This window comes from Haliotis cracherodii, unplaced genomic scaffold, assembly GCF_022045235.1.
Source record: "Haliotis cracherodii isolate W230 unplaced genomic scaffold, xgHalCrac1.p SCAF_2, whole genome shotgun sequence".
NCBI classification, from domain to species: Eukaryota; Metazoa; Mollusca; class Gastropoda; order Lepetellida; family Haliotidae; genus Haliotis; species Haliotis cracherodii.
This window is the reverse complement of record NW_027266275.1, coordinates 1,859,406-1,879,237: the sequence shown is the minus strand read 5'-3', so window position 1 is coordinate 1,879,237 and position 19,832 is coordinate 1,859,406. Positions and strand designations below refer to the sequence as shown.

The 19,832-nt window shown below is 41.1% G+C and overlaps 1 protein-coding gene across 1 annotated transcript in view; it reads left to right on the top strand.

The window, feature by feature from the left end:
* Positions 1-19,832, top strand: part of LOC139469398 (uncharacterized) — a 103,270-nt gene that overhangs the window by 7,155 nt on the left and 76,283 nt on the right. The window contains exons 2-20 of the mRNA XM_071251562.1: positions 919-973; positions 2,574-2,655; positions 3,077-3,180; positions 3,603-3,752; positions 4,348-4,443; positions 4,631-4,755; positions 5,029-5,233; positions 5,330-5,481; positions 5,747-5,951; positions 6,278-6,459; positions 6,662-6,830; positions 8,733-8,924; positions 9,988-10,164; positions 10,652-10,837; positions 12,266-12,445; positions 12,804-12,926; positions 15,074-15,265; positions 15,528-15,707; positions 19,398-19,610. Of these exons, the coding sequence (XP_071107663.1) occupies positions 919-973; positions 2,574-2,655; positions 3,077-3,180; positions 3,603-3,752; positions 4,348-4,443; positions 4,631-4,755; positions 5,029-5,233; positions 5,330-5,481; positions 5,747-5,951; positions 6,278-6,459; positions 6,662-6,830; positions 8,733-8,924; positions 9,988-10,164; positions 10,652-10,837; positions 12,266-12,445; positions 12,804-12,926; positions 15,074-15,265; positions 15,528-15,707; positions 19,398-19,610 (2,968 nt within the window). The remainder of the gene's footprint in view (positions 1-918; positions 974-2,573; positions 2,656-3,076; positions 3,181-3,602; positions 3,753-4,347; positions 4,444-4,630; positions 4,756-5,028; positions 5,234-5,329; positions 5,482-5,746; positions 5,952-6,277; positions 6,460-6,661; positions 6,831-8,732; positions 8,925-9,987; positions 10,165-10,651; positions 10,838-12,265; positions 12,446-12,803; positions 12,927-15,073; positions 15,266-15,527; positions 15,708-19,397; positions 19,611-19,832) is intronic.

Below are 19,832 nucleotides of genomic sequence, written 5' to 3'. Positions count from 1 at the left end.
GAACAAATACAGATTATGATGATAGAAAATTGAATTGGGATTAATTATTAGGAAAATTAACAATTAACGAGGTGATGTGTGGCAAGGCCATACTTGAGTTGTCTCCCTTTAAACATACTTGCATCAAGTGTCAAATATGTTGGTATTCTTCATTCCTATTTTGGGAGGGGGGGGGGGGGGGGGGGGGGGGGGGAGGGGGAGGGGGGGGCACGGGTGGCCCAGTCGTCTAAGGAGCCGCGATTCGCTCTGCAGTTCTGCAGAGTTGCGTCCCTTGGGCACGCCAGAAACCTATAATTGTGGGTTCGAATCCATGTTCGCCCCTATTATGTTTCTAGGTTTGTCAGCACCATACGCTGCTCGTGGGTTTCACCGAAGTGGTAAACGTCTGAGACCTGCATCACTTCGGGCTTTCCTCCCACATTAATCTGACACGCCGTGATGTGACTGGAATACTGTCGAAAGCGGCATTAAATCCAACTCACTCACTCATTCCTACTTGAATGTTTACTGCAACTTAAAGATTTAAGTAAATATCTAGAAGCAGCAAACGGTCCATTCCAAATTAAGTCAAGTTGACATATCCATTGTCAGGTAGACATGCTCCCATAATCATAAAAATGTCAAGTTTTTTTATCAGTTTTGATGATCAAAATGAACTTGTGTCCACCATAGAGTGGTTGGTAACAACTTGATATCTCTTCCAACAGTTTCACAATCTGTGCATGTATAAATGCTGTTCACACTTTCTGTTGTAGCAGATGGAACTGTAAATCAGTTATAGACTATCATCAACAGGAATTCACGCACTTTGCAATGTCTAGGTGTCATTAAATTAGGGGATTTTCCTACTGGCCTAGTCTGTATGTCCACGAAATAATGCAGTCAATAACAATCATATCATACTTGTCTATATTTCAGAGTCGCGGCCAGACTACCCAGAAAATAGGCAACCTCACGCTCGTCTGTCCTCCAGGTGAGTAAGTGAGTAGAGTTAGTATGGTTTTACGCCGCTGTTAGCTATATTCCGGCAATATCACGGCGGGGGACACCAGAAATGGGCTTTATACATTGTACCCATGTCGAATCTTCGGCGTAACGAGCGAACGCTTTAAACACTAGCCATATCCACGAGTGCCTTGCTCTGATGTCGGGTCAGTTGGATGCAAATGCATGCCTTCCATGACAGCAGACGAGTCTCACGGAGATGGTAACGCATTGTTATTTCTGAGTGTGATGGCAGTAACGAAGTGATGACGTCTTGCAGCAATCAGAAGGAACCTGTCTTTCCGCTATGTGGTGGAACGCTGCCGTCCATCTGTCTGTCTGATCCAAACGTCTGGTACCATTTCATGCCTTGCTGATCACACTTTGGCTGACATCAAAGACGTTCCCAGCGTGACTTTGTGTTGACCCAGTTTTAAGCTTGCCGATGCATCTGCTTAATTCTGTGCTTGTCAAAAGACGTATTTGACACTGAGGTGCATTTAGTTAATACACAAAATTAAATGTCCAAACACAGGTTTCAAGCACTTCGTGCTTCTCGTTCAGGTCGTTCAGGTCCTGTAGGAGTTATCCATTGATTGTGTACCGGGACATTTCAATATCAATTTTTGGATGAGTTTTTATATCAGCAAAATTTGATCCTCATCAAACTTGGAATAGTATATTTCATTTCAGTTCTTCAAATCCTGAAAAGAATTGATTTAAAAAAAGAATATTTGTTTGTTAAAACATCCACAATATCACTGAGTTAACCGGTAGGTCCCTTATTCACTAAGCACGCCTTTTGGAGTTGGCAGAGGTGGGTCAAGTATTGACGAATACACTTATGGGAACACGGTTGGAGAAGTGCTGATGAGCTTAACAATCATTCCCTTGATAGTTGAGGACGGCCCTAGGTCACAAGACAAATAATTGCTTGTTGTAAACTCAAGGAGGAAACACGATACCATCATGCATTTCTTTGTTATATTTTAAAATTTTCTAGTACAAAATCTTCTAAAAGGTGAATCATGTGTTGTTGTTTCATGTGTAGAAAGGATAGACTTATATTGCAGACGTTTTACCTCTTTCCTGAAACTCATAAGCACGGTGCCGGCAGACCTAAGTTTATAACTGGGGCTGATCTGGGATTTGCACCAACGACCAATTGATCCTGGACACAGCTAGGAGACGCGATAAGATGCGGGGTCATTTTACACCAGGCTGATATTGCATAAAACATGTGTGATACCTTTCTTCTCTCAATCATTAAAGCAGGCCAGACCACTTCTCCAGTGTAGAGTTAGTGCCTCTGCATGCTCTCTGGAACCTCAGTGTAGTAATGGATGGTCGACAAAATAGGACACAGTTGTAAGACCAATCTTTCCCCCATCAGTTGTAAGACCAATCTCTCCCCCATCCCCCTTTTATGGCAGTGACCGACAAAATATCCCCGCAAACAAACATTCCATTCCAAGATAAAATCCATTACTTCAAAGACGGAATGTATGTGCATAATTCGCATTATCAAAATTAAATAGCTTCTTAATGCTCAGAATCAAAAGAATACCGTCATTTTGTTTTCTTAACAGGGTGGACTTTTTATGGAACCAGCTGTTATCTCAAAGTATCAAAGGCGATGGAATGGGATGATGCCAAGGAACTGTGTGTGAGGTATACATGCATGATCCTTTCGCCTTGAATACCATAGCAATCACCTTAAACATGTATTTATAGCAACGCTATTGATATCTATCTAGTGCTTGAATTCGTTTAAAGCAAAACGGCACTGAAACATATCTTGAGCTGAGGACAGCATGCAGTTAGTTATCACGGCATGTCAACGTCTCTTGAATTGTTTGCACAATGATACCGTTAGGGCAACGACGTTCATTACGTGCAGGAATTAACTGAGGGAGACAACTCCTTTAAATCCAAGGCGTGATGTCATCAAGACGCAGACTGACATTCAGCTACGCTGTGAATTTGTTAGCATGTTTATAGATTCCTGTAAAATTAACACTGGTCCACTTCTTGATTGCTGGTGTGGGGTAGATTACTAATATCAAGCTGTAGCGTATGTGCTTTATAACAGAGAACAGGGAATGCCTTTGGACATACAAGATGAAGTCGAGAACGAGGCTTTGGCCGACATGGCAGGCTCATGGAATATGTTCTGGGTTGGAGACAAGATTAAAGGTAAGTAATGATGTCTATAAAATGACCAAAAGTATATGATGATATTATATTACAGTATATTAATTTAGACTATGTCTTTTCTGTCTACAACGGATAAGCAATATAATATGAAGCTATTATCGACAAGAGCCATTACATTCATATAAGCATTATCCTGCTGTATCAGCGTAGAACGCTTTCGAAAAGATGCATAGATTGAAGATTGAAGTAAACATGGCTATGTGTTCCCCTGACTTCAGATTCCTGTCAGGGCTACTTGGATGTTAAGTACACATAGACATGTGTTTCTACTGACTCCAGATTCCTGTCAGGGCTATTGGGATGTTTAATAAACATAGACGTGTGTTTCTACTGACCTCAGATTCCGTAAGGGCTACTGAGCTGTTTAGTAAACATGGTGAACGTGTTTCTCCTGACCTCAGATCCCTGTGAGGGCTACTGGGACGTTAACGAGCCCCCAGCCAGTGTCAAGGAAGGAGATTGTGCAGCTGTACAGAAGAACGGTCGCTGGAAGGTTGTGCCATGTCAGAGTCGTCTCCCTTTCTTTTGCAAGAATCCATCATGTTTAGAAGGTATGTTACTTTCCGTACTTAAACAATACAACATATGTTCTCTCTATTACCGTAGTCTCACTTTATTGAAGCTCTCTTTTGATTTTGATAACGATACATGAACATCAGGTACACAAGTATCATGCAAGGTTTTTCAAATATAGTTTCCAAACACAAACCCATGAACATCATTTAGCTGTTTGTGAAGTTATTATTGTGGACGTATTTATTTATACGATTTGTTTTCAGTTGTATTTTTTCTTTGGCGTTTTTGTAGGTATAAAGGTAAAACAGCGATGTGCAGATATTGTGTAGTGGAGTTATGTACAACTCCATGGACACAAAGTAATCACCATATTGAAATCAATTCGCATTAAGTAAAGCGTCAACAATAATAAGTTAACGTGCTTCTTATTTGACACACAGAAGACTATAAACAACAATACGAATCTGTGACATCGTTCAGAGCATAATGCAAGACAAGCCCCTCCTATTCCTTTAATCGGCCAATCAAGAAACAGTGGTTTGGAGCTTAAAAGAAAATAACTGGCATGGAAAGCCAATATAATGCCCCGGGATCATTTGCAATTTATCAATTTCATTTTTTAATTACCAGGTTCTTTCGACTGTGGCCGTGGCAGCTGCCTGAACAACAAGTGGAAGTGTGACGGCATCAACGACTGCGACAACAACAGGGACGAGATGGACTGCAGTGAGTGACACTAACTGTAGAGGGAACTCTCATGAAACAAATCCAGAATTGGTTGCCTTGTTGATAACAAGTACCTACACCCGATAAAGAAGCATTAGTTGTGTTGAAACGCTGTACATCCACATTCATTACTTGTTTATCTAAGCCACAGTTTGAGTTGAATTCACTTTTTACATGATATGTTTAGGTTCAAAGTGCACATTGACAAAGACCGGCGCAAGTGGCAGCATCAACTATTTCAGCGGCTACGCCAACAACGCCGACTGCATGTGGACCATCATCTCACCCCCTGGAACACAGCTAGGTGTCACGGTAGGCAGGGGTTTAGGAAGTAACGTTCTGAGCACATCATGTATACACTCGGAATGAAACATAGATAATATCCCCAACGCGTCCTCTCGCGACTGTTCCAGTGTGAACATGCTGCTGGTTAGGGAAGTATGATTCAGTGCAAGGGAGGGGAGGATACTCTGCCACATTGTTCAATAATATCAGCGAAGTTGACATGCACTAATGTTAATATGTTTTTGTAAGTGGAGATGAACAGCATGAGTGATTTGCATTCTGGTGTGTTGCATCCTTCAGTTCCGCTCTGTGCGCCTGGAAGACAAGGTGGATTTGCTGGAAGTGAGGGTTGGAGGCCAGACGATTCAGGATACCCGAGTGTTGGAGACACTGACAGGCAGTCTGGACAACAAGGTCATCTACAGCACCAACAACATGATGCTGCTGCGTCTCACATCTGACTCTTCTGTTACAGCAAATGGTTTCGACCTCACCTGGTCCTCGTGTAAGTTTCATGGTGCTGACAGTGTTTGTTTTTTTTTGGTATTATTTTGTGGATTTTATTTTCGGGAAATGCACGATACATTGATTCTTTTCCTAGCAACCAGTGGCCTCTCTACGGACGTCCGTCCTATGACTGCTGGATCATCGTGGACAGACTTGACGTCCCCATTCTTCCCCAGCACCCCGCCCAGCGGCTTCCGACTGGAGTGGTTGGTGTCCAGTTCAGACAATACAATTGTCACTCTCATGGTAACGTTTATCACATGTAAAACATTAAATGCAAGAAAACATACATATCTTTGATAATTATAAAGCACATATAAAATTGCTGATGCATGTATTGTATGTTTACATATCTTTTCGTGTAACAATGAAGCAATACTTTCTGTCTTTGTTGAATACTCTGCACATGATACTGTTATGCACTGGACATGAGAGTTTGGGTATATTGATATGTGTTTCTTCCTGTAGAATACGCGAACAAACAAGTAATCACGCCTATTGTTTTGTTCAGGTGGAGGAAGTTGACCTCGCCCCTGACTGGATGTTGATGGTGTACAATGGTGAAGGGTATGACGATACTCTGCTGATGGCCTCCAGGCGTGCGGATCTCTCTTCACCGACCATCTATTTCTCCATCGCCAGTAAAATAAGGATTATCCTGAAAGGGAAAGACACATCTGGCGGAGGACGTGGCATCAAACTAAGGGTTAAGAATGGTAGGTTGTGTCCATGGTCACATTAAACATTGTGTGCATTGAGTACTGTAGGCGTGTACTACATTCACGACAATTGAATCTATTAACTACTCTATATCCGTATTCTGCAGGATGCATGGTTGAGACGCGAGCAGCTAATGGCACAATAGACACAGCATTGATTCAGTCATGTTCTAACCAAGAAGTAAACTCTAAATCTATATGACATTCATCTACAGGATGCAACGTTGAGATACAAGCAGCTAGTGGCACAATAGACACAGCATTGATTTAGTCATGTTCTAACAAAGAAGTAAACTCTAAATCTATATGACATTCATCTGCAGGATGCAACGTTGAGATACAAGCAGCTAGTGGCACAGTTTCCTCACCTGGATTCAGCAAGAAGAGGTACCCGACCTCAGTGACCTGTTCCTGGAAGATTCAGGCCCCGAGTGATGCAAACAGGAACCTGATGGTCAAATTCCTCTACCTTGTTCTGGAGACCGTTGGCAAGGATCTAATCGAGGTACGAATACAAATATCTTATGAAAGACACTTCAGAAAGAGGTAATATGGTAGAACAATATCTATGTATTGGGCATGTTACATTTGGAATGCCTGTAAGGCTATACCGTGAGTAGGGCTTATATTGAGATCGCAATAAACCACATAGCGCAGTGAAACTGTTCTGATAAACAAAAGGTATTTTCAATTTCACTATACTTCAGATATACAATGGTTCAGACGCCTCGGCTGGAGTCCTCCATACGGGCAGCAGGTACACAGGGGATCTAACGTCATCTCTTCCCAGCGTCAACGGAGGCAACACTCTCTACGTCAGGTTCAAGTCTAGCCTCATTCAGGACATGGGAGGTTTCCAGTTTGAGTTCTCTATAGGTGAGGATCATTTATAAACATTACGCTTCTTACACACCTGTTGATAAGAAACCCATTTGAGATGGCTGGTGACAAACATGTGTGAGATGTCCGTGATTGGCTGATGACCAGGTCAGATTGTTCGGACTACTGTCCGATTCACGTACGTCTGTGTATCTAGGTTGTATAATCATCATCGCTTGATAATTTACAGATATATCCGAAACCATTTTGTGGAGGGTCACACTAGTTTGAGTATTCAGCAGTAAGACTTTGTGTATCAAGGTGCAACTACGATCACGTGAATAGACAAAATACGTTTCGATTCGATGCCAAAAAGTGTGATTATAGGGTGTGCAAGAAACAGATATATACCATTTATTTTAAAACTCGTGTAGTGATGTCTATATATAGCTCGCCGATGGATATGAAACAAAGTTAGTTTCTGTATTTTATCTTATCTGTTTCCAACCATGGCATTGCCAAGAAAGTTACATCTTCCTTATGCAAAGAAGTTAAAGTCCAGTTTCCATCCTTGCCGATCTATGCTTGAATTTTGTGGTTCGATCGTAGCGCTACTTGGCTATTACGAGTTACGTCCCTCCTATTGACCACTCAGAAACACTAGACACACGCGGTCTGTTGCCAAGGACTGACACAGAAAGTGCTGAGAGAGCTGGGTAACTTACCTATGAGGTAGATCAGGTCAGCTCCTTGGGATCTTCCCGAGGCACGGGCGTTACCTGACTGGTCCCGTTTCCACCCTTGCCGAACTGCGCTAGCGTCTCCAGGGTCTGCCAGTGGATATTACGAGTTATATCCCTTCTACATCCATCCTATTGACCAATCAGATTCAACCTCTCTTATCACTTGCATTTGTTTCACGTAAAATGGCGGCACCAAGTGAAATCAATTTGATCGATAATCAACATCTTTATTGCAATAAAACGGATCTTACCTCGCGAAGTGAGTCAAATCACCTGGCTTTTAAAGCACGAAAAGAGTTGAAACTACCTGTTGACGGTAACACATGCTTTGCAACTCCCGAATCAACTGAAATATTTACGGCAGTCGCTACGTTATTTATGAACCAAATGTCGATCTTTTACGCGATTTGTATTAGCCCACGTTAATATATATAACTATTTATCATATTCTTCCGTATGAAAGACTGATAATTCCGAAGTTGAGAAAAGTGATATTTTCATTGCAGTGAACATTACACTTGATATTTCACTGTAGTGACCATATCACTCTGACAGAACTATTGCCTTACAAGAGTTACCTCCCCTTATATTGTCTCCTTTCGTCGTAAGTGACGAGCCCGTACACAAACTGTTGACGTTTTCTTTTACGTTAGGTCCACAATGACAAGGCAAAATAGTCGTTTCAAGAATATGCTTTGTTAAAGTTGATTTTGTATATAATCATATCTAAATATATGATAAAGAATTTTCGTGACCCTAAATATTTTTTGCATACTTTTTTCAATATATTTTGTAAGATTTTGTAAACACGAAACTACTTTTTAAACCTCAAAAACAAGGAGTGGTGAACCATCCTTGTGTGCTACATAGGGAGAATTTACGTTTCACGGTTTTACATTTGTAATGATATGTAGTAATTTTCTGGTAGACAGCTACACGAAAAGTATATAATAAAATATCGTCACGAGATGAGAGAAACATGCTTTTTCACCCGACACATGAAATATCCTCTATAACTCCAAAAGTCCAGTCTATTCCTCCAAGCGTAGAAACTGGACTTTTACAGTCTGTTACCTCCCTTGCCTCCGGAAGATGGGAAAGTAAATGAGCAGTACATCTATGTCATTATGAGATTTGAGGGACAGTCAACAGAGGATATTCCCCCCACATAGCATTGTGTGTATTTTTATTCAATGATACTTTTGTATTTTATCAGACTGCCCTTCTATTCCTGACTCCACAAACATGGCGAAATCATCTCCCGCCACAGCCTACCTCAGCACTGTGACTGTCAGCTGCACAACTGGATACTCGTTCGAACAGGAGGAATATTATCAAAAAGATACTGTTTCTTTCGTATGTGAGAAAGGAGGAAAATGGGACAAACCAAGATACCCCACCTGTCAGGGTAAGCATTACAGATTTCGGTCAATGTTAGTCACTTTGCACATTCGATTCCAAATTGTATTTAACGCGTATAAATCTAGGTAGCTCAGACCTAGATATATTGAAAACACAATATGTTTATCACCTAATTACCTACCAGGGTGTTAACACTAGAATCTGTGAGGGTAGAATCATACATTATACCGGTCAGGGTATTAACCTCCCAGCCTCTGAGATTATAATCACATAATACCGGTCAGGGTATTAAGCCAAGAACATCTAAGGTTAGGATCATATATTACTGGTCAGGGTATTAAGCCAAGAACATCTGAGGTTAGGATCATGTATTACTGGTCAGGGTATTAAGCCAAGAACATCTGAGGTTAGGATCACATAATACCAGTCAGGGTATTAAGCTAAGAACATTTGAGGTTATAATCACATAATACCGGTCAGGGTATCAAGCCAAGAACATCTGAGGTTAGGATCATATATTACCGGTCAGGGTATCAAGCCATGAACATCTGAGGTAAAGATCACATAATACCGGTCAGGGTATCAAGCTAAGAACATCTGAGGTTAGGATCACATAATACCGGTCAGGGTATCAAGCTAAGAACATCTGAGGTTAGGATCATATAGTACGGGTCAGGGTATTAAGCCAAGAACATCTGAGGTAAAAATCACATAATACAGTTTCGGGTATTAAGCCAAGAACAGAGGTTAGGATCAAATATTACCGGTCAAGGTGTTAACTCTGGAGCCTCAGACGTTAACTAACATATTAGAAAATATGGAGGTATGTTTTATACTTTAGCCCAGCAATATATTTCCCGTGTGTAATAACTAGTGTAATCTAGTGTATATTTCAGTGACTAAAATACCGCACTCCAAATCTTTATAACAGCCTACAGACAACACAATCAAAATGTATCCGAATCAATACGCACCAATCGACAACAAATTAACTGTCTTCATGTAACTGAGGATAAACTACTTGGAATGAGTGATCCAGCCAGACTTTTTACTCGTAGAAAGAGCTTTTCTTCCAATCACTACATTTTTCTTCCTGTCATACATTTCAGTTGTATATTGCGGGGCGCCGGATGCCATTGAGTTTGGTTTTGTGAAGAACTACAGTGGAGCTGTTACCTATAACAATAAAGCTGTCTATGAATGCTACAATGGATTCACTATGAAAGGGGCACCGGAAGTGACGTGTAGTACATCCGGAAAGTGGATGACGCTACCCACGTGTGAATGTAAGTAACCTAAGTATGTTAGCATAACCTTACTATGCAAGTATGTGTAAGGCCGCCTCCGTGATCTAGAGGCAGAGCGTCCACTTGGCGAGTGGAAGGTCCGAGGTTCGATTCCCGACCGCGTCATACCAAAAGACATTAAGTAAGTATCTGTAAGATTAACCTTACTATGTAAATATCTGTTAGAATAACCTTGCTGTGTAAGTATGAGTAAGAATATCATTACTATGAAGTATGATTAAGAATAACCTTGCCATGAAAGTGACTGTAAAATGACTTTCATTGTGATAGCCTAATTTATGTGATCCAAAGATCACAATCGTTCCAGATTGAGTATGAAACCAATGTTGTTGACTGATGGTACGCTCAGGCACCCATGTAGATGTTACGGTGACATCAACTCATGAGTAGGGCTCTATAGTCATCGAGCTATGCAACTTGACTTTTATAACCAACACATATCTGACTCAGTCGTGTTCCCCTTCAGCTGCCAAGTGTGGTTCAGCTCCTCTTGTGACGGATGCTACGTCCAACATCATTACCAGCACAGATGCAACCTCATACGGGGCAATCGTGGAATACACGTGCAGGGCCGGCTATGAGATTAAAGGATCATCCCGCAGACTCTGCAACACCACCAACACGTGGACCAATACCGCCCCCACTTGTGAGAGTAAGTACAGAGTGTATCAATACCGCCCCCACTTGTGAGAGAAAGTACAGAGTATAGCAGTACTGCCCCCACTTGTGAGAGTGAGTACGGATTATATCAATACCGCCCCCACTTGTGAGAATAAGTAAAGAGTATATGAATACCGCCCCCACCTTTGAGAATAAGTACGGAGTATATCAATACCGCCCCCACTTGTGAGTGTAAGTACGGAGTATATCACTACCGCCCCCACTTGTGAGAGTAAGTACGGAGTATATCAATACCGCCCCAAATTGTGAGAGTAAGTACAGAGTATATCAATACTGCCCCCACTTGTGAGAATAAGTACAGAGTATATCAATACCGCCCCAAATTGTGAGAGTAAGTACGGAGTATATCAATACCGCCCCAAATTGTGAGAATAAGTACAGACCATATCAATACCGCCCCACTTGTGAGAGTAAGTACAGACCATATCAATACCTCCCCATCTCTGAGGGTAAGGATGTGTATGAATAACGCTCCACTGTTGAGAGTAAGTACATACCATATCACATGTGAGAGTAAGTAGAGAGTACATGAATACCCCCTCCAGTAGTGAGAGTGAGTACAGAGTACATGAATACCCCCTCCAGTAGTGAGAGTGAGTACAGAGTACATGAATACCCCCTCCAGTAGTGAGAGTAAGTACAGAGTACATGAATACCCCTCCACTAGTGAGAGTAAGTACAGAGTACATGAATACCCCCTCCACTAGTGAGAGTAAGTACAGAGCACATGAATACCCCCTCCACTAGTGAGAGTAAGTACAGAGTACATGAATACCCCCTCCACTAGTGAGAACATACTATCAACGTCTTCTCTTTATGTGAGAGCAAGTAGAGAGTATATCAATATCCACCATTACTCATGACAGCAAGATTATATGAAGACTACCCCCACTCGTGAAAGTATGTACATTGTCCACTAGTACCTCCCACAATTGTGAGAGTAAGTAGAGAGTATATCAATACCGGTCCTAATTTGGAGAGTAAGTCAAGAGTATACGAATACCGCCCAATTTCAATATCTCGATACATCTGATGGTTAGTACAGAATACAAAAGGAGGAAACACTAATTCTTTCACGTAAAGACAAACGATTCGTGGCGTCCAAGTTGATCCACATTGTCACCTATGGAATTCAATTAGTAATCATTCTGTCACATGTTGGGTAAGGAAGGGTTATGGACATTAGCCCGAGATGTGCTTGAAACACTTTATTACTCAGATGATATGTTATTGTGATGACGACAGACCACTGCTACATTTCATTGATGCAATCTGGAAAGGATTTCACCATACAGCTACAAGTAATATTTTGCGGTATCCCTGATCCACAATACATTGTCCGAAGTAGGATACTTTGTCACATCTATTATCATTGATGTGACGGTACTTTTCGTTTCAGGGATAAAATGTCCTCTCCCACAAGTCCCAATGGCTTCGCTGAACGTGGACAAGCCAGCAGATTTCGAGGACAAGGTGACCTTGACGTGTTCCGACGGCTACTGGGCCTCCACAACAAACACAACCACCGCCCTTCTTACCTGTAATGCGAACGGCGCGTTTGATGACGTCACATGTGTGGGTATGTATTGAGAATTGCGTTAAACTATTTACACCTTTGAACATCAAACAGAAACATGAAACGGTGACTTGGTTGATTGTATGTCACCAAACACTGAATCATCGGGAATACCCCGGACTCCATACAACAAACGAACAAGTAAGCATCATTTCACGGATTTTAATGCCAAATATATAGCACTGGGAAGCGTCATCAATATAATTAGTATCATATACAGGCTGGGTCGTACGTTTATTGAAGTGAGATGGACATAACTGTCCTTCACGTTCATTTTGAAATTTGTAATGACAAGTGTTAAGTTTTCCCGAAATATTAAGTCTTCGTTTGAACACCAATGTGATCTGTTTTCTCTCTCCAGATATAGACGAGTGTGCAGATAGGTCCCCGTGCCTGTCTACTCAGGAGTGTGTGAACACGATGGGCTCCCACAGGTGTATATGCAGACCCGGCTACACGCCTGGAACTGCCATACAGTGTGAAGGTTCGTGTGCAACGGCGTGTACTAAATATCTGTTCAGCCCCAGCTCCGTAAAATAAGGTTTGTCTTGTGTCCATTTCAGCGTAGTTCAAACACACTGCAATGCAGAGTGACATTTGTGAGGCAAGTTTTGTCAAAGACTGTATTGATGAGGCATGCGATTTGTTTGTCTGGTTGTTGCATCATCAGTCCAATGGAACATCCTCTAACCCGGATGACGCCGAGGGGTCATGCAGGATGCTCGAAGAAGAGAGCAGAAATTAACACTCTCGACTGAACGTTTGCACTTCATGGACTCACTCAAAACCTGGATACAAAATGCATTCAGTTTATAACTCAAACTCACTGCATACATTAACTTAATAAACAGCTGAAATAATAAGTATTACTGAGAAATTGTTTCGTGCTGAGACATAACCTCGTATTGAGAAACAACATCAAACTAACACCAACATCATATTAAGAACGAAAATCATTCTGAGCAAAAGAGCATCCCTGTGAGGTTGTGTCGAACCTTCTCCATGGACGTCTAGACTTGTGTTGTGTTGCAGTGTGTATTCAGGTTAGACATTGGCTAGTCTCTGTGTGTGTACATGTAGGTGACTGGTATCACCAGTGGGGCAGGATACGCTCACTGTTTCCTGAACACCTGGTATCATTACTAAAGTACTCATGGAAATGAAACAAAACTGTTTTGCTGGATTTAATAATCGACACAAAGTCTGGATTTGCTAGTTTTATCTCAGTGCACAATACAAAATGTTCTTTACAGGAGAAAATTTGTACGCACTTTCAACATTCAAAAGTAAAACTAAGTCCAAATTGACATGGCAGGAACACAGGCTATAGGCAATATGCAAATAAGCCCGAAAAAAGTTATCAAAACAACAATAAAAATAACAGCTATGTTTATGTACATAATAATACTTCAATCTTTATTTCACATACTGAAGAGGCCACAGGCCTATAGTACAATTTGAAGAATATAAAATTTTATACCATTTATGTACATATCTCACCAAATCACCTCATGTCATTCCACCTACATAATAATAATGACATGTAAGTTGTTGTTTGAGAAGGGAATATGTTACTTTTACGTTCTGATATTTTGACGATGATTCACTATCCCACAATGCCACTCACAAATCACTAACCACTGACAAAGCACATGCACGTGGGTTTCAAGTACCTGTTTTCACCTGTCGTCAAGGTGTCATAGGTCATGGACATTCACCTTGATCTACTAACACCTGGTTATGCTCAGTTTCACAATAGTCTGTTTTGTTCATATTTTTACACACTTTTACGTGTAAAAATACAGAAAAACCTTTGATACGCTGTATTTGTGCAAAGGCCCAATTAGTACTAATTGAGTTGTTTGAATAATTATATATTTTGTATATTAACTGCATTTATTTAAAATCTGAGATCGAAAAAACAGTTTTTTTTTATTTCCATGAGTACTTTAATTAGTAGTGACTCATTAACATATGTTCATCATATGTCAGAAACAACGGCACCAGTGTAGCTATTAGCAGTGTCCTGAATGAACAACCAAAACACGCAACTCACAGGGTGGTGTGGGCACTCCAGGGGGTGGTTTGGGCACTCCCCGGGTTGGTTTGGGCACTCCACGGGGAGACACAACTTGTTCGCTATCGTCCCTACACAAGTAGTCGGAATGCCAGAGTGCATGACTCACATGACATTCTAATCAGACATCCAGTACAGTTCACAAAGTTAGCACGTACACATACGTGTTACTCTGTTACTCAGGTAACGGATGCAGAATAAGATGAATAATAGATTGGAAATAAGAGCATAATGATGGACCTCATACTAGTAACTATTGCTAAGTCTTTTTTGATGAGATCAAGCCATGTACGTTCAAACTGCGCCGCAGCTGCTCTAATCTGCTTTGATGCTACACAATCATCACCTCGGTCATGGGACCAGGAAGCACCTCGATTACATTCCCAGCTTCCTGTAATAATGGATGAGTTGCAAAGGAAGCACATCCAACCGATTTAACACTAACCTAATTAGCCACATATATAGTTAACATAAATTAAACAGATAGAACATTCAAATAAAAAGCTGTTTGTTTCATGATGTGAGAATGTGTGACATAATGTGTATATCGACAGATATCAACGAGTGTAGTGACGGTAACGGCGGCTGCCAACACAACTGCCAGAACTCTCCCTCGGGATCCTACACCTGTACCTGCAACCCCGGATTCAAACTGTTTGAAAATGGAACCAACTCGGTGTACATCGTGGAGGGCGAGACAGGCCTCAGGCGACATGACGTGTACCTTGTTAACCACTCCTGTGTCCGTAAGTGACTTCTCTGGCTGTTCATGCAACATCTCTGGTGGTATGTGGAATCACAACATTTGGACAATGAACTCATCATGATGATCAATTTGCTTGTACCTGTTTTTGAAGTGTTTGGAAGTTACTAACAGCATCAGTATCCGGAATGTTTTCTTATGTCTACATCTCCCGTGTTTCGTGGAACAATGCCCTTGTTCGAGTGATATCAGCAATGGCGTCATACACACTTTCTTTTTTTATATCCACATCATCCGTGTTTCAGGGAACACATGTCCTCGTCCAAGTGACATCAGCAATGGCGTCATACACACTTTGAAGCAGACTTTCTTCTACGAGGATGAGATCATGTACAGCTGCAAGCTGGGCTTCTCCTTGGGCGGCAATGAGAAGAGGACATGTCAAGCATCTGGTACCTGGTCTGGATCTGATCCTACTTGCAATGGTGAGTAGTTGATCTGAAAGCATACCTGGGTGTCACAGTGTCACTGCCTCAAAGGTCAGAATATTGTCCAAAGTAACGCTGCCAATCCATGGATCTATTTTCCTCCCAGTTTAAACTAAATAAGGAATATCTCACATGGAGCGAAATATCATATACACTACTCAACGGAAGTTAAAGAACACCTGATGTTTCACATATGACACTAGTTAATATATCATGGCTGCTCTGTATTGCAACGCACATCCTTATAATTGTGGATGTTCTTTAACTCGTTATGAGTAGTATATATGATGGCTCTTCCAACTCGATTACTCGATTACTTAAGAAGTGGATGACTAAAGACAAAAGGAGTTTCGATGTATGATGTCGACACATATTTACTACGTCATGAATAGCAAGACAACACTGCAAAGTAACCTTAAGCCTTGGGTATTTTATATGTCCGTATATTATCATCCTTAAAGTCTGATGTAAAGATACTGTATATGTCCGTCTACTTTCATCATTACAGCTATCACTTTCCTTGTGGAGGAATATTGTATTTATCATCCAAAACTGGCTCCCACAGGAGATATCGCTTGGATTAGATCAAGTGATTTATTACTTGCCCGTGAGAGATCACCTGTTTAATAAACATACAGCTTTATTACACATTGTGTAATACCAAAACGCGTGCTTATGTACTCTCGGAACACGTTTCACGAACAAATATTGAAAGCTCTACACATCCCTTGGCTTATTCAACGACATTGTTTGTGGAGACGATAGATCACTGGGAGGAGCTTATGCACACTCGATGACCCCAGAAACCTTGTTGCTAGGCTGACGTCACATGGCATTGTTTCGCCGATGGATCTTGCAACAAAATTCAACAAATTACGTCATCGGGTATTGTGACGTGATTGTTAACTTTGAGGTGCAAGGCCCCGTTCCACAAGGCGATCGTACTCTAGCGCAACGACAGTCGTTAGTCTAAGTTAAATTATGTGAGTTGTGATAGCCTTAGCACCACGATAATTTTGTGGGACGAACGCCTGAATTCTAAAGGTGGACCATTGTATGATATTAAATTGATACGTTTCAACTTTTGACGTGTTTGAAGTATTATTCTGTTAAAATCAGTTGGATTATGCCATGGATCGTGTAGGTGTCAGCCTATTTACACTCAACAGTATAATTCTAAAAACATTATAAATGACAAGTAATAAATAAAATACTAAACTCGCTCTCGTGTAAAACCAATTTTATGAAACTCGTGAATAGCTTTCGCTCGTCAGATACCAGAACTGTTCACTCGTTTCATAAAATTGGTATTACACGGGAGCTCGTTTAGTATTCTATATATCTACACTGTAGATATCGCTGCAATGACATTACATCACAATGCTTTGCAGACTATTGTGACGTCACGGGTTACCATGACGTCACAATCAAATAACATCACTAATGGCTCTGCTACTGAAGCTGTTAGCAGTACTTTTTAAACCGAAGACACTGCTAATTACTGTCTACAAATTGAAAAAGTTGGAAGAATGATGTTTTGATATCAAATATATCAGCACTCGTTGATATAAACGGAAGAAATCCTCGGCAAGCCTCGGAATTTTTCCACTTTTATCAACTCGCGTTGATATATTTGATATCAAAAGACTGTCGTGTGAGATTCTCTATATCTCCGTCTATTCTCACCCTTACAGCTATCACATGCCTTGTGTAGGGATACTGCATATATCCGTCTGTTCTCATCCTTACAGCTACCACATGCCTTGTGTAGGGATGCTGCATATATCCGTCTGTTCTCATCCTTACAACTATCACAAGCCTTGTGTAGGGATACTGCATATATTTGTCTATTCTCACCCTTACAGCTACCACATGCCTTGTGTAGGGATGCTGCATATATCCGTCTGTTCTCATCCTTACAACTATCACAAGCCTCGTGTAGGGATACTGCATATATTTGTCTATTCTCGCCCTTACATCTATCACATGCCTTATGTAGGGATGCTGCATATATCCGTCTATTCTTATTCTTACAGCTATCACATACCTTGTGTAGGGATACTGCATATACCCGTCTATTTTCACCCTTACATCTTTCACATGCCTTGTGTAGGGATGCTGCATATATCCGTCTATTCTTATTTTTACAGCTATCATATACCTTGTGTAGGGACACTGCATATATCTGTCTATTCTCACCCTTACAGCTATCACATGCCTTGTGTAGGGATATTGTATACATCCGTTTATTCTCATCTTTACAGCTATCACATGCCTTGTATAGGAATATTGTATATCCGACTATCCTCATCCTTACAGCTATCACATACCTTGTGTAGGGATACTGCATTTATCCGTCTTTTCTCATCCGTAAAGCTAGCTCTTGCCTTATATAGGGATATTGCTTGTATCCGTCTATTCTCATCCTCACAGCTGTCACAGGCCGTGTGTAGGGATATTGTATATAACCGTCTATTCTCATCCTTACAGCTGTCACACGCCTTGTGTAGGGATATTGTATATATCCATCTTTTCTCATCCTAACAGGTATCACATGCCTTGTGTAGGGATACTGCATATGTCTTTTTTTTCTTAACATTATAGCTATCGCTTGGCTTGTGTAGGAATATTGTATATATCCGACTATCCTCATTCTTACAGCTATCACATACCTTGTGTAGGGATACTGCATTTATCCGTCTATTCTCATCCGTAAAGCTAGCTCTTGCCTTATATAGGGATATTGCTTGTATCCGTCTATTCTCATCCTTACAGCTGTCACAGGCCGTGTGTAGGGATACTGCATATATCCGTCTATTCTTATCTTTACAGCTATCATATACCTTGTGTAGGGATACTGCATATGTCCGTTTATTCTCATCCTTACAGCTATAACATACCTTGTGTAGGGATACTGCATATATCCGTCTTTTCTCATCCTAACAGGTATCACATGCCTTGTGTAGGGATACTGCATATGTCTTTGTTTTCTTAACATTATAGCTATCGCTTGGCTTGTGTAGGGATGTTGTATATATCCGTCTATTCTCAATCTTACAGCTATCACATGCCTTGCTTAGCGATGTTGTATATATCCGTCTTTTCTCATTCTTACAGCTTTCACATACCTTGTGTAGGGATATTGCATATATCCTTCTATTCTCGTCCTTACTGCTATCACACCCATTGTGTAGGGATACTGCATATATCCGTCTATTCTCGTCCTTACTGCTATCACACCCATTGTGTAGGGATACTGCATATATCCTTTTTTTCTTAACCTTACAGCTATCGCTTGGCTTGTGTAGGGATGTTGTATATATCCGTCTATTCTCATTCTTACAGCTATCACATGACTTGCTTAGGGATGTTGTATATATCCGTCTTTTCTCATTCTAACTGCTATCACACCCATTGTGTAGGGATACTGCATATATCCGTCTATTCTCATCCTTACAGCTATCACATACCTTGTGTAGGGATACTGCATATATCCGTCTATTCTCATCCTTACAGCTATCACATACCTTGTGTAGGGATACTGCATATATCCGTCTGTTCTCATCCTTACAGCTATCACATACCTTGTGTAGGGATACTGCATATATCCGTCTATTCTCATCCTTACAGCTATCACATACCTTGTGTAGGGATACTGCATATATCCGTCTATTCTCATCCTTACAGCTATCACTTGCTCAGCTCAGACAAGACAGGGAACTGACGTCCAGAAGGAGAGGGTTGTTTGCATTCATCCGGAAACTGCAGTGGCGTTCAAGGAGAAAGTTGTTGTAGAGTGTAGGAAAGAGGATGACTCCACCTTCAACAAGACCCTCTACTGTGCTTATGACAGCAAGACGAAGAATTATGCCTTACAAGGCGACTCACCAATCTGCCCAGGTGAGATATAGCATTACAGTGAGAAGAACCCATATGCCTTACAAGGGGACTTACCCGTCTGTCCAGGTGAGATATAGCAGAACAGTGAGCAGAACCCATATACTTTGCAAGGCCGCTCACCAACCTGCCCAGTTGAGATATAGCATTACAGTAAGAAGAACCTATAGCTATATACTTTGCAAGGCGACTAACCAATCTGCCCAGGTGAGACATAGTATGACA